Source organism: Pelecanus crispus, chromosome 8, assembly GCF_030463565.1.
Source record: "Pelecanus crispus isolate bPelCri1 chromosome 8, bPelCri1.pri, whole genome shotgun sequence".
Classification (NCBI taxonomy): Eukaryota; Metazoa; Chordata; class Aves; order Pelecaniformes; family Pelecanidae; genus Pelecanus; species Pelecanus crispus.
Window position 1 is genome coordinate 17314300 of NC_134650.1, and position 12804 is coordinate 17327103.

General features: G+C 38.5%; 1 protein-coding gene across 7 annotated transcripts in view; it reads left to right on the forward strand.

Annotated features, from left to right (window-relative positions):
• Positions 1 to 12804, forward strand: part of TENM2 (teneurin transmembrane protein 2) — a 554942-nt gene that overhangs the window by 453144 nt on the left and 88994 nt on the right. For all 7 annotated transcript variants that reach the window (XM_075715629.1, XM_075715630.1, XM_075715627.1 and 4 more), the window contains one exon: positions 10387 to 10581. In XM_075715629.1, the coding sequence (XP_075571744.1) occupies positions 10387 to 10581 (195 nt within the window). The remainder of the gene's footprint in view (positions 1 to 10386; positions 10582 to 12804) is intronic.

A 12804-nucleotide genomic window follows, 5' to 3' on the forward strand; every position in this document is an offset into this window, starting at 1 on the left:
GGGTTTTTTTTTTTTTTCTTCCTTCCTTTATTTTCAAGGGCACAAAATATATGGCAAACTGATCAGTCAAGTTCTCCTGTGGTAAACCAGAACCAGTGCAGGGTAACTTCCATTTCCTTGAATGCACTGATGCATATGAAAAAGAAATTGAACTGTACTGCTCTTTAATGATATAGTAGATAGGGAGGACCCTAATAGTTGCAGAGCTTCTGCAATAGTGGAGGAGGAACAAACAGGCTGACGAAGTGTTGAATCCAGAGTATATTGGCAAGAGAAAGTCCTCAAGACATTTGAACCCTGGCATAGCTAGCTGATTTTTCAAGTGCCTAGCTGAACTCAAGTGTCCTCTTTTCTCTCTGTCTCCAATTTGTAGTTTGTTTTATACCACCTGAAAATCTTTTTTATGTACAGCTGTGGCTTTTCCAGTGAGACAGTACAGTGGCCTTTTTCTCTCCCCCCTCAGGACTTCAATATCTTTAGAGAACTAAGACTTAGATCTTTGTTGTTGGCTAGCTAGATTGTCTAAGCTCATCTTCACACTAGCAGCAATGGGGCTTCAGCCCTTTCAATCCACCACTAAATTAGTTCCAATGTGTCTGACATCTGCTTAATTTTTATTTTCCCTATTCTTCTAACTGCATTGTTACTGTTATTAAAAATATTATAAGGGTCTATCCATAAAACAAAATATTCTTGTACCAAGTGACCGACCCCAAAGACATAATTTTAAAAATTTGCTGTTGTTCTGGAAATCGCTGCTAGATAGTGTGGGAAGACATATTAATATTTCTTACATAGATTTTTTTGTAATAGTTGTAAGCAAAGCAGTTATCTAATGGAAATAGATACTTTGTAGAATGGTAGAGGAGGGAATAGCAAGTGTTGTCTTTTGACAGATAAGGTCACACTGAAGGCAATGAGAAAAACTATGACCTTTCTGATAAATTTTGGCCAAAGCAAAAGTTTGCTGAGTGTTCAGAAGAATGTAAATATTAATTGTGCAATTAATGCTGTTCAGTCACTTCTATAAAAATCCTGCCATTTTTTTTGTAGAACAGCTTAAATACTTATCGATTGAGAACTTCTGTAACTCCCAAAATGGAGGCATCCCCATATCTCTACAGGTATTTTAAATGAATTGAATTAATCATAGGCTTAAAAGTCTCTAGTGATCTTCGTTAACTTTCCTGGGTTTAATTAAAACATCTGTGCGCTTTTAATTTATCGATTCATCCAACTCATATGTCATGTTTTTAACACACCCCAGCATGCTCTGCATCATTTTTAACCCGATTTCCACTTAACTAAAGCAATTAAATTCACCCCGGATTAATTAAAGCATCCATACTTTAGTGCTTAAGTCAGCGTGTGCTGCTTTCCCCAAATGGTTTCTGAATGTCAGAGATTTGACACACCTGATGGGTTTTTTGTCCTTCTGGAAATTCTTCTGTGAATCTCTTTCTTGCTTACTAATGTGCAGTTTGACAGAGCTAGACAAGGGAGCTTGGTAAGGCTTGGGTTTAGGCAACTGAAGTGAGGATTGCAGAGCATGACTAGTATGAAGGGCTGTACATTTCATCTTAATACTGACCTGATGCCTGCAAGCATAGAGTAGCACTACTGTTAAATCATTTAAACTATTTGTGTGTTCTGTAGTGAAAGCAAACAATTTCATGAAGTAACTAATAAAGCATATAATGTCAGTAACAGTTATTCACAGTTTTTCATTCTTCTGCTTCTGGGTGAAATTCTACAAGGTGACTTCTGCTTGGAAGAGCACAAGGTCTTAGAGCAACTTAAAAGATGTTCTAGATCTTCCTCATGGTCACTGTTCTTAAGAATATTTCAGCTTGATGGAAGTTAATGATCTCTGAAGAGCAGGCAGTCTAGCCAAACACTTTTCTTCCTGACCATGCAAATACCATGTTTGTGAGGCATAAAGAACAGATGAGAGAAAATGGGCCTGGATTCATTCAATCTCCCATTCCAGAATTATTTTCTTGGGGCTAAGTTTGCTAGGGGTGGGGCAGCTTCTCACCAGGAAAGCAGCACAGAACTGGCATAGACTAGTAAAAGTGAAACAGTGTAAACCATGGAGTGGTCTTAGAAGTTATTTCAGATTTTCATATCCATAAATGAACTCCACTTAAAACTAATAGGCATGCAGACAAGTAGTGAAATGTGCACCCAACTGATTAAAATAGGTTTAAACATAAATATGAAGGAAAGTGTTGTCAAACAAAACAACTGTATTGAATGTGATAATTTGTTATGTTTCAATACTGTTTTGTTTAAAATAATAATAATGTAAAGTCTAGAGCCAGTATTTTGAGTCAGGTTGTCAGAAATTAACTTCTTAAATAACGGCTAATTTTCTAAAATGCAGATGTTTGCAATTCCTTTGGTTTTAGTGGTTCTGTGAATTTTAAGCCATTTAGAAATAAAGGTTTTTTATATATAAATAGGTAGAACTTCACTTTAGGAGGTTGACTGTAGGCAAGAACTTGCTTGTAGCTTTTGCAATGAATCTAAAATTATTCAGGGCTTTGGTATACAATTGTAGTAGGATTCAGCTCTAGTGTCAGTAAAATATGTCTTCACCTGCTTACAACCTAAGCTAATTTGTCCATTGAAGAGAAATGAGCATTTGTAGACTAAATGCTACATATGTATCACTAAGATAAAGACCAAAAAGAGACAAACACCAGTACAATGTGACCTTATTCATATTTTTTGGGTATTTAGAACCAGGTGGTTGTAGATGACATTGGTTTTGGATCTTTCCTGTATTTCTACTCCAGTTTGGAGCTGCCCTGGAATGCATTTATTGGTTTGAGATTAGACTGTCCTAAACAGTAATCCACCTTCTTTATATTGCGGGCAGAATCATGCATAATCTCTCAGCAGTAGCAGCTTAACCTCTGCTAAAAGGAAGTCCAAGTGTGAGCTATTACAGAGTCTGAATTAATTATCCCCTAGAGGAACTACACCCAGAGGGTTCTCTGGTAAGATTCATTGGTAAGAAGTTTGACCTACATCTGTCTTCAGTACAATTCCCAGTGGTCAGTGAAACAAACAACTTGATTTCTATTACGCTAGTGTGTATATTTCTTTTTATATATATATAACTAGGAATTTGTGCAACTCTGTCCAAAGAGCATATCAAAACTGCCCAATCTGTAGGTTCAGACCATTTGTGAGAGACAACTATAGAATGTTAATATGGTTGTATTAAAGACTTGAAAAAACATTTACTCTGTTTCATGATACATAATGACTTCCCCCAAGCTTAGGGACACTGAGCTGACTTGCACTTACGAATACAGGGAAGAATTGTTTGGGCAAAACCAGACTCAAAAATTTTGGAAATTCTTCTTGATGAGAAGACTCAAAATGTGTCCATAAGTTTGGAAGTAGAACCAAGTTTTTGTCTGACCCCAAGTGAGCTTTGTATAAACCTCAACAAGTGCTATGCATGCTAATATTAATGCATATCCTCCACTGTTGGATCATACTAGTCACAGTAGACCAACTGGATGTTCAAGTATGTGACCACAAGTACAGAACAGGTGATCCTTATGCAGTTTTGTAAGTGCATATGCTGTCAGGCACATTTCTTTTAATCTGTGTTCTTTAGCAAAAGTTTTGGGACTGAAACTCACTTCCTCCTCCCAAACAGGAACATCTACAGATAAGAATAATCTTTATTTCTCTTAGGTCTGACAAAGTTCTGTACAGGCCAACAAAGGCTGAACATATCTTGCATAGGAGTATAAATAGTGTCTCTTCAGAATGTTTGGTTTGTTTTTTGTTTTTTTTTTTTTTCCTGAATGTGTGTGTTTGTATAGAGATTATATTATGGAAGTAAAGCTCTAATGGCTCAGACCAAAAGTCAAAGACCAAATTTTACTCAGGATTTCAGCTTTGATGGTGGCATACAGCAGATAGTTGAGGAAGACTAAAAATTGTACCTGTTGGTTCTAGACATAACTTGTGTTAGGACTTCCTAAAAACTTCATTTCACAAATTTGTCTAATTATGTGTTCAATCAGGGAATGTTCTTCCATGAGTTTTAATTTTTGAGCTAATCTTGTTGAAATTGGTTGATGGAACAGTTAGCAGTACTTAGGATGTAAGGGCACTTTAGATGGTGTCTAAGTGCTCTGTTAGTGCAGGCTTAAACTTGCACTTCAACACTCAGTCCTAATTTTCCTTACTGCTCACATTGTGAATAGGCAGTCAAGCTCATCTTTTATGCACGCCAACTTGTGGTAAGAAGAATCTGGTTTATATGCAAGATTAGGGCTTACAAGCATTATGGATACAACCATTCTGGTCCTTACTCAAACAGTACCCCAACAGGCTTGATACAATTTTGTCCATCCAGACCAGTGATTTCCCTCACCAACCTGCCATGAGCATCTCACCACAAAATTCTGTGGTACATATGTTGAAAAATTTTGACGATATGGGGTGACTCCTGACAGCTTGTCTGGGCTCTGAATAAGCTTGTAGATGGCACAAAGGAAGCTAACCTTCTTATGCCCTGTTTGAAAATGTACTTTTGGATTTAAAACTGAGCTGCTTGCAAAATAAGAGCAGTATAAGGGCATTGCTTGTGACCTGGTCCAGGACAGGGAAGCATTGCAGATGCAAGTTTAAAAACCTTTCAAATCTGCACATTTTTGTGCCCAGAAACTCAAATATCTTTAAAGAGAGGTATACCAATTTGTCTATTTTATGAGGAGGAACTGAAAGAAGTCTGCAGTAGAGAACTGACAGCCTAGATCCTAGTGGTACAGGACTCTGTCTGCACCAGGGTAATGTTTGCTCTACAGCAAGAGGAACCAAGCCCGAACTCTGCCTTCAAATCCTCTTTGGAACTTCAAGTAGCAGGGGAAGGCCTCTCAACCAAGCAGCTGTGTAACTAAACCAAGTTCTGCAACAGCCTCCAAGAGTTTGACTCCTCAGATATCCTTTACTGGTTTCTTGCCATGCTCTAGAAGAACATCTCTGGTGAGTATGTACGTGTGAATACCATAAGGGTGGGTGAAAGGAGTATGCACACAGACTGCAGCTGGGATACCTGTGTGTTAAGTGTCACTGGACAAAATGGTGGCTTTTGATGCCAGGCCATTTGGGCTTTATCCCTTACCATCTCCCCTCCTAGTCCATGTGTAACAGGCTGTTATCAAATCACCTTTCCTCATGCATCAGGGAATATTAACATTACTCCAAAATACCTATCCAAAGATAACCTTTAGAGAGAGAATTTTTAGAGGGATGTTTGGCTGGTCTTTGCTGCTCAATTCATGATCTTAAATGTGTGCAGCCTACAGGACTCAAAGGTCTGTAGTATCCATTGATCAGTTGAGACCCATGTTAAGAACTTAGTCTGGTTTTGTTCAAATACTGGTAAAGGGCAGAATTACATCACCAAAACTACATGTAGGGTTAATACCTGTTGGGCTTGTTCAAACTTCACTCAGGAGATATACCCTTGTGCTTAACTTGAGTGTTGCCATAACTACTCCTGAAAACCTCTATCCACTTTTTGACAGTGCTGGTGTGTGATACACGGTTGTCTTTATGCAACCTATCTGTCTACAGAAATGAGATGAAACTTGATTGTCCCATTACATAAACCAACCTTCCTTCACACTCCTTCAACAGACTGAACAGTCAGTTCTGTCCTGGAATAGGAGCCATCCACTTCACATAGGGAAAATAAGCAGTCCTAGATAATACAAACTCCAGATGACTCTTGAGTTGTTTGCACATTAATTGAAGCCACCTGGAAGTAAAATTAGAGTGGACTGTTTTGGGTCTTGCCCTGCAGCAACATGGTCTAGCAAATAAGCATGGCAGACCTCTTTTTAGACTGCCTGCTTCTGTTTTCTATGGAAGAGCAGCTTGATTCTCTCTCTATTCCTCACTTGGAATAGCCTATAAACCCATAGCAGAAACATTAATGAAGAGCTATTTATTACAGCAGTGACAAGCCAGCTTCTTATAACCTACGCTTGCTTGCATTCTTGCTTACATGTTTCTCCTGCAATCTTAGTGACATGGCAGTCTTGGAAATGCCAAAGTCTGACCAAGAACCTCTGTCATTTTTCTTATTCTCAAAGTGATATTCCTGTTATATAATTTGTAGAATAACCCCAGCAGAGGGTTGTAGATTAAACTTTGTGGCTTTAGGTTGCAAGTGTCTTAATCTTAACTGTATTCATTTCATCCCTAAGGTTAAATGGCAGATTCTCTCATTTGTCCAAAGTCAGTTCTGGTGTCACTAACATCTTGGCAGTGCATACTGCAGTGGCAGACCACTGAAGGCAGATTACTGTTCAACTTACAAGCTTCACAAGGACTAAATAGATTTATGAACCATAGCGAGACCTCTGACCTGGTAGAAGCATGAAGAGAGGAATGAAAAGCTGTGATGCAGCTTTCAGCTTTACTTAAATTCCTGAAGCACCATAGCAGAGTAAGGGAACACTAAAAAAACTACTGTGGGAGCTCTTTAGCCCAAGACTCAGCACCACCTAGTAATCTTTCTTCTGCTATGCCAGTCTCTGGTGTCCCAGAAGCTGAACCCTGCAAATTCAGATCGAAAGTGGGAGCTAAGTATGACCTTCCCATAGACATGTTCCAGATAGCAGGTATACATCTCCTTTAGCTGGACCACAGTTGCCCATTGCTTAATGAGACTTAGGGGCAAGGTGAGGAGAGAAGCAATCTTGCAGCAGGTGGCTGGCACAGTATTAGATATCTAACTAGGTCTAGGGTGGTCACATCTAAGTTGCTGGTTTTTTGGTTCTGTTTTTTAATTTATTTTAATAATGGATTTATTTCTGCTCAGTCCTTCTTGCGGGGACTGTGCTGTTCAAATAGAGTTACTGCTTTTATTTGACTTTTGACTCCAGAGGAGAGGTTTGCAGAACGGAAGTCCTTTGAGGTGTTGAGTGCCATGTTGACCTGTAAAACAACAGAACAAAAATAGCTATTTCTCATTTGTATCCACCTTGTAAGAACTCTAACTTTTTGTCTTTATACCTACTTGAACAAATGTGGTTTGTCTGAAGAAACTGTCTACTGCCTACTGATTCGTTTAGCTTTCCCAGGACCTTTTCTTTCTATGCAGCTTTATCATAGCATGGTGAGGAGGTTGGTGGACAAAAGCAAGCCATATGCTGGCATGTCCTAGTGCAGTTGGAGAATTCACATTGAGCAACCACTACTAATGATAACGCTGAGTCTCTGCAATGGCTCAGAAGTATGTAGAGAATTTGCATCTAACTATTACTTCCTTCTGTGGTGGACTTGAACAAAGGGACTGCAAGCTTAACCACCACATAGAGGAGCTGAGAGGTGCCTTGATCTAGAGAGAGATATTTTGGGGCTAAGATGAGGCACAGATAAAGGGACAGTGTCTCTACAATGTGTCAGGGTGGGGAAGGTAGCACCAAGAAACTTGCCACTCATGATTAGTCCAGGTCTTCAGGACAAGCTGTGCCTTCTGATCACTCACCTCCAGACCCTCTACACCATGGCAAGTAAAGAGAGCAGGACTGAAGTGATTACCTTTCTTACAGTGGTTTGGGAAAATGTATCAACATCAGCCCAAACAAGACTTTTAATTGCAGTGAAATGGAGAGTTATGGACAAAGGAATTGTTTGTGTCCCCAGGTCTTCATACCTGAAGAGCAGAAGTGGTCCTAGTTTGATCCCTTTCTTTTATGGTTCACCTACATGACCTGCAGGAGCAGCATATCTAGGCAATGAAAAGCAGTGCATATTGAGGAACTGAGATAGACTCCATGATGTAATGCATGCAGACAGAACTGATAGTCATACAGCATTCAAGTTGCTACTAGTTTAGCGTGTTGTATATCATGGAACGGTGTTTCATGATGACGTGCAAAAAGATGTAAAATAGGCTGTCCTAGAGTGCAGTATGGACATAATGGATATTTGTCTGTATTGTAATTCAATCCACTGGTTCAGTAAACTTAATTCTGAAACCAGCTGCAAAAAGCAAAACCAGTAGACCTTTAGCATAAACTTTTTCACTGAACTCAATAAAACACTTGTGAACATATGTCACATCTGAAATCAGAAAGTTGCTGCTGGAAATTATATTTCATTCAGATTGGTATTCATTTGTGGACTGAGGAAGAAAAAGATTGAACAAGATTCATAATAAGAGAGAACACCAGGAATGAAGTGGAATGAAGTCCTATTGCTAACAAAGGACAGACAATATGGCCCTAAGACAGAGGAGGGGTAGCAAAAAAACCCCAAATTTCAGCATACTGATTTTGTTATTATTCTACTGTAGAAAAAATAAGCTAAAAAAGATTATACATGTGACATGTGGCCCGTCAACCTGTAGTCTTAACTGAAATAATTCTCAGCACTTGTCGTGGTTTAGCCCCTGTTGGCAACCAAGCACCACACAGCTTGCTTACTCACCCTCCCCCCCGGTGGGATGGGGGAGAGAATTGGAAGGGCAAAAGTAAGAAAACTCATGGGTTGAGATAAGAACAGTTTAATAATTGAAATATTATAATTATAATTATAGTAATGAAAAGGAGAACAAGAGAGAGAGAGAAACAAAACCCAGGGAAAGCAGGTAATGCAACCACCTGCTGACTGACGCCCATCCCATCCCTGAGCAGCAATCACTGCCCCCCAGCCAGCTCCCCCCATTTCATATACTGCGCATGATGTCATATGGTATGGCATACCCCTTTGGCCAGTTTGGGTCAGCTGTCCTGCCTGTGCCCCCTCCCAGCTTCTTGTGCACCTGGCAGAGCATGGGAAGCCGAAAAGTCCTTGACTAGTGTAAGCACTACCCAGCAAAAACTAAAACATCAGTGTGTTATTGGCATTATTCTCATCTTGAATCTGGAACACAGCACTATGCCAGCTACTAGGAAGAAAATGAACTCTATCCCAGTTGAAACCAGGACAGCACTCTAAATTTTTGCTAACATCTCAGGTTACAAATCTGAATATATTTTTTTCTGATCAATTTTTTTCCCGTTTCAAATAAAAAAATTCTTGAAAAACTCTATCCTGAAATGTGTTTTTGCAGCAGATCAATGGGACAGCTAAGACTAATAAGGGTTACAGGACTGAACAGTGGAGAAGTTGTATAACTGGACAATTACACATTTCTTTGTAGGAAATCAATTACTTGGGTTCTTCTTGATCATTCAGGTTAAAGGGATAATAGAAGCAAGAAGACATTAGGACCTTTTAATGATTAATAGTAGCATTTGAGTATATTTTTGGCACTGTAAAACTAGCTGTAAGTTTCTAATTACTTTGAAGGGTGAAAAGACAGGGAAATACTTTTCTGTCTTTATCAAACTGCCTCAGAGAGACCACAAAATTGTACCTTTTCTCAAAGATTCACTTCATTACTCCCATTTTCTGTTATTTCTCTGTTACTTTTTCCATTTCTCTGGCTGGTGACCACACATTCAGTCTTTGGCAGGCATGTAAGTTCACAGATTGCCATGTTCACATGGGAGATGTGGGCATATAGGAGTGTGAATATGCCTTAGTGTAACATTTATGTGCAACTGGCTTTTAATAAACCACTTGTTTCTTTCCATTGCTCTGCATATGTACAACATCTGATTCCTGGCATCCAAGACCTGCTGACTACCTTTATTATTCATAGGCTTCACTTCATTTGCATAAATGAATATTTGCTTAGAATGTGTCTTACCCCCTTAATAATACGAGACGGAGGGATAAGGGTTAATGGTGCTTTCTTGCCAATACACACAGGGTAAAAGCAGTCACCCTGGGATTTGGGAAAACAAGGTTCAGCAGCGATATTGGTGGCAAGGTGCATTTGTTGTAGATGAAAGCTTGTGTTATTCCTGTGCTCAAGATTCTTACACTGAAAAAAAACAAGTCAAAAGGTCTAAAAAATTTTTGGGACATTACATTGAAGAAGTGTTATGGAAGAAGAAAGATGCTATATAATAAAATGTTCTGGGGACTGAATACTTTGTGTTCTGCTATCTGTGAAAAGTGGATGTTACATAGTGGAACAAAGCAGAGTAATGTCAGTCTCAAATCTGTTCACATTACCTCATTAGTTATCCCAAACATCATCAATAGTCTATAAAGAATAGTAGTTGTATTCTCAGAATGCCCAACGCATGCGTGCTTTATTAAATGGTAATCAAATTATTTGTTTGGGAAATGAAGAACTGAACTACTACAAATTACCTTCGATTTTTCCCCCAGTAAATTAACATATTTGAATATATGTATAAGTATTTGGTAGTGGCTTTTTAGTGCACTTTTACACTAATACATGTATGACCCTCTATGCTGTTTTTCTTTCGTTCAATTTTCCAGCTGCCTGCCCGGTTCTGTGCAGTGGCAATGGTCAATACTCTAAAGGCACCTGCTTATGCTACAGTGGTTGGAAAGGTCCGGAGTGTGACGTACCCATCAGCCAGTGTATCGATCCCTCATGTGGAGGTCATGGTTCCTGCATTGAAGGGAACTGTGTCTGTTCTGTTGGCTATAAAGGAGAAAACTGTGAAGAAGGTAGGACATCTTCTTTCCGTGTTGTGAGTTTGTTTTCTGGGTTTTGGAGTTATTTAATAGGTAGAAAAAAAAGGAAAGAACAGAATGAAAATTTAAATGTAAAACTACTGTAGCGGATTATTGAAAAGAGGGGTAAAAATGTGGTCCACAATTTTACTGATCTATCAAAGTTCAGATGAAACTTCTGTCCTTCTGCATACGTTGTTTTGCAGTATTAAGAATGTCTGCCACAAGTAAACCTGAATAATTCCTTTGTTGAAGAGTCGAGATAAATTTTTTCTTATGGATTGTATTTATTGAACAACTTAGATGTGAAAGGCAGAGGAAAAAAGAGCAGCAGTATACAAAATTGTATAGCTGCAGGTCCACACAAAGCAAACATATCAGTGACTATTAAGACAGAAGTTGATGAAACAAATTTGAAAGACTTAGGTATCCATGTTACTTACAGACTTCATGTAGGGCAAATTACTCCTGTTAGCTGCAATCATATGGGATTAAAGAAAGGTAGATGGCACACACAAACAATAACTGTCCTTTAAATGCAGAAAATCTCTTCATGTTGAATGTGTCTGATTCCTTGTGTATGTAGAATGAGCAAATTTAACAAAATAACCCATGCAAAACGTGGTCAAGATTAAGCTTGCTATTGGCTTTATTCACAATGTTTTCTGTTAGAATGCACAACATAAATTGGACTGCTTTTCTTTTTAAAATACATTAGTATAGTTTTAAAAGGGAATTTAACTCTCCAAACGATTGCTAAATAGACAGTTCAGCATACCTTGGCACATCCTCAGAGCATTAATAGTTCATTTATGATGGTATTCCAGAGTTTCTTAATCCTCTTTTGGAGGAGTAATTTGAGGACTTCAGTGATAAGACTAGAGCTGCATGATTTTAGGACTAACGAGTCTCTATCAAGTATTCTGAGTGGGATGCAGAGCTGTCCACCATGTGTATCGATTTTTATCTTACACTATAATAAACAGCTGTTTCTCCCATCAGAAAACAAAGGGAAGAAAACTATGGGGACCTAAACCACTAAGGGTTTTATTCTTTGGGCGTGGACTGCAGTCACTGCTTTTAGGACAAGATCTTGCATTAGTCTGCGTGAACTTGTTTTCCTAAAAGCAAAAAAAAAAGCAAGGATCCTCACTAGTGGGACTGCCAACACTGCAACTGTTTGCTCAGTTCATTCCTGTCATCTTCCAGGAAAGCTTCACAACACTGGTTATTAAAGCTCTAATCCAGAGCTCAGTTGAAGTCAGTGGAGTTTTTCCATTGTTTTTAATGTGTTACATTTTAAGCTATATCCAGAAAATCCTGTAATGTCTTTTTTGTCTGCTAGAATTGAGAGTTCTCAGTTCATCCTGAGTTATGATTATAAGAAATATTCAAAAATTATCTGAAATGCCTTGCTATAGCTAGCATTCTCATCGAAATCAAAGATGGAAAAGACGGTCTTTAGCATGCTCTACGTCATCCAGTCTATTCCCCAGGAATGCAGAAGCTCTCTTCTGGTACTAACTGCAATGGTTTGTTTAGTCTAATTAAGTTACAGAAATTTCATCATGTTTTGTGTTGTCGTATAAATGCTCGTATTATTAGAAAGACTACAGTAGATGGCCTAAAATGATCTTTCTTTCATTTGATCCTGTAAATTTTACCTTGTAAGCAGTTCCTCCTTCATCTTGGTTGTAATTTCCAGCTACTTGCATGGAATTCTCTCTCTACTTTCATTTGTCTGGAATGGCAGTGGTATATCTGAGCTAGACATCTTCAATCCCCCATCACTCCTATAAAAGAAGTAGACTCTTCTAGTGCTTAATTCAGCTTATCCTAAGGTGAACGTTTGAAATGGGTGAAACAAACACATCACAAACTCCAGAGAAGTTTCTAGAACAAGCTAGTGCATCTCCTTTTGCGAAGGTGGTGTTAACACCATTCGAAGCTGGAAACATTACAAAACATTGTCAGTCAACAAAGTTTTTGGGGAAGTGAACATTACAAGAAAGCTTAAAATAACCTTTTGCATACATCATTGGGCAATAAATAAGTGAATAAATTAATGTACAAGTAAATAAAAAACAACCATCGTGTTTCTATTCTAAAATTCCATTTCTTCTGTACATATTTCTCACATTAATTCAAGAGCTATGGAAAAAAGGGTATAATAGGAAGTGATGTCTCTCCAGTTGCAGGTAATCTTTTGATCTTATT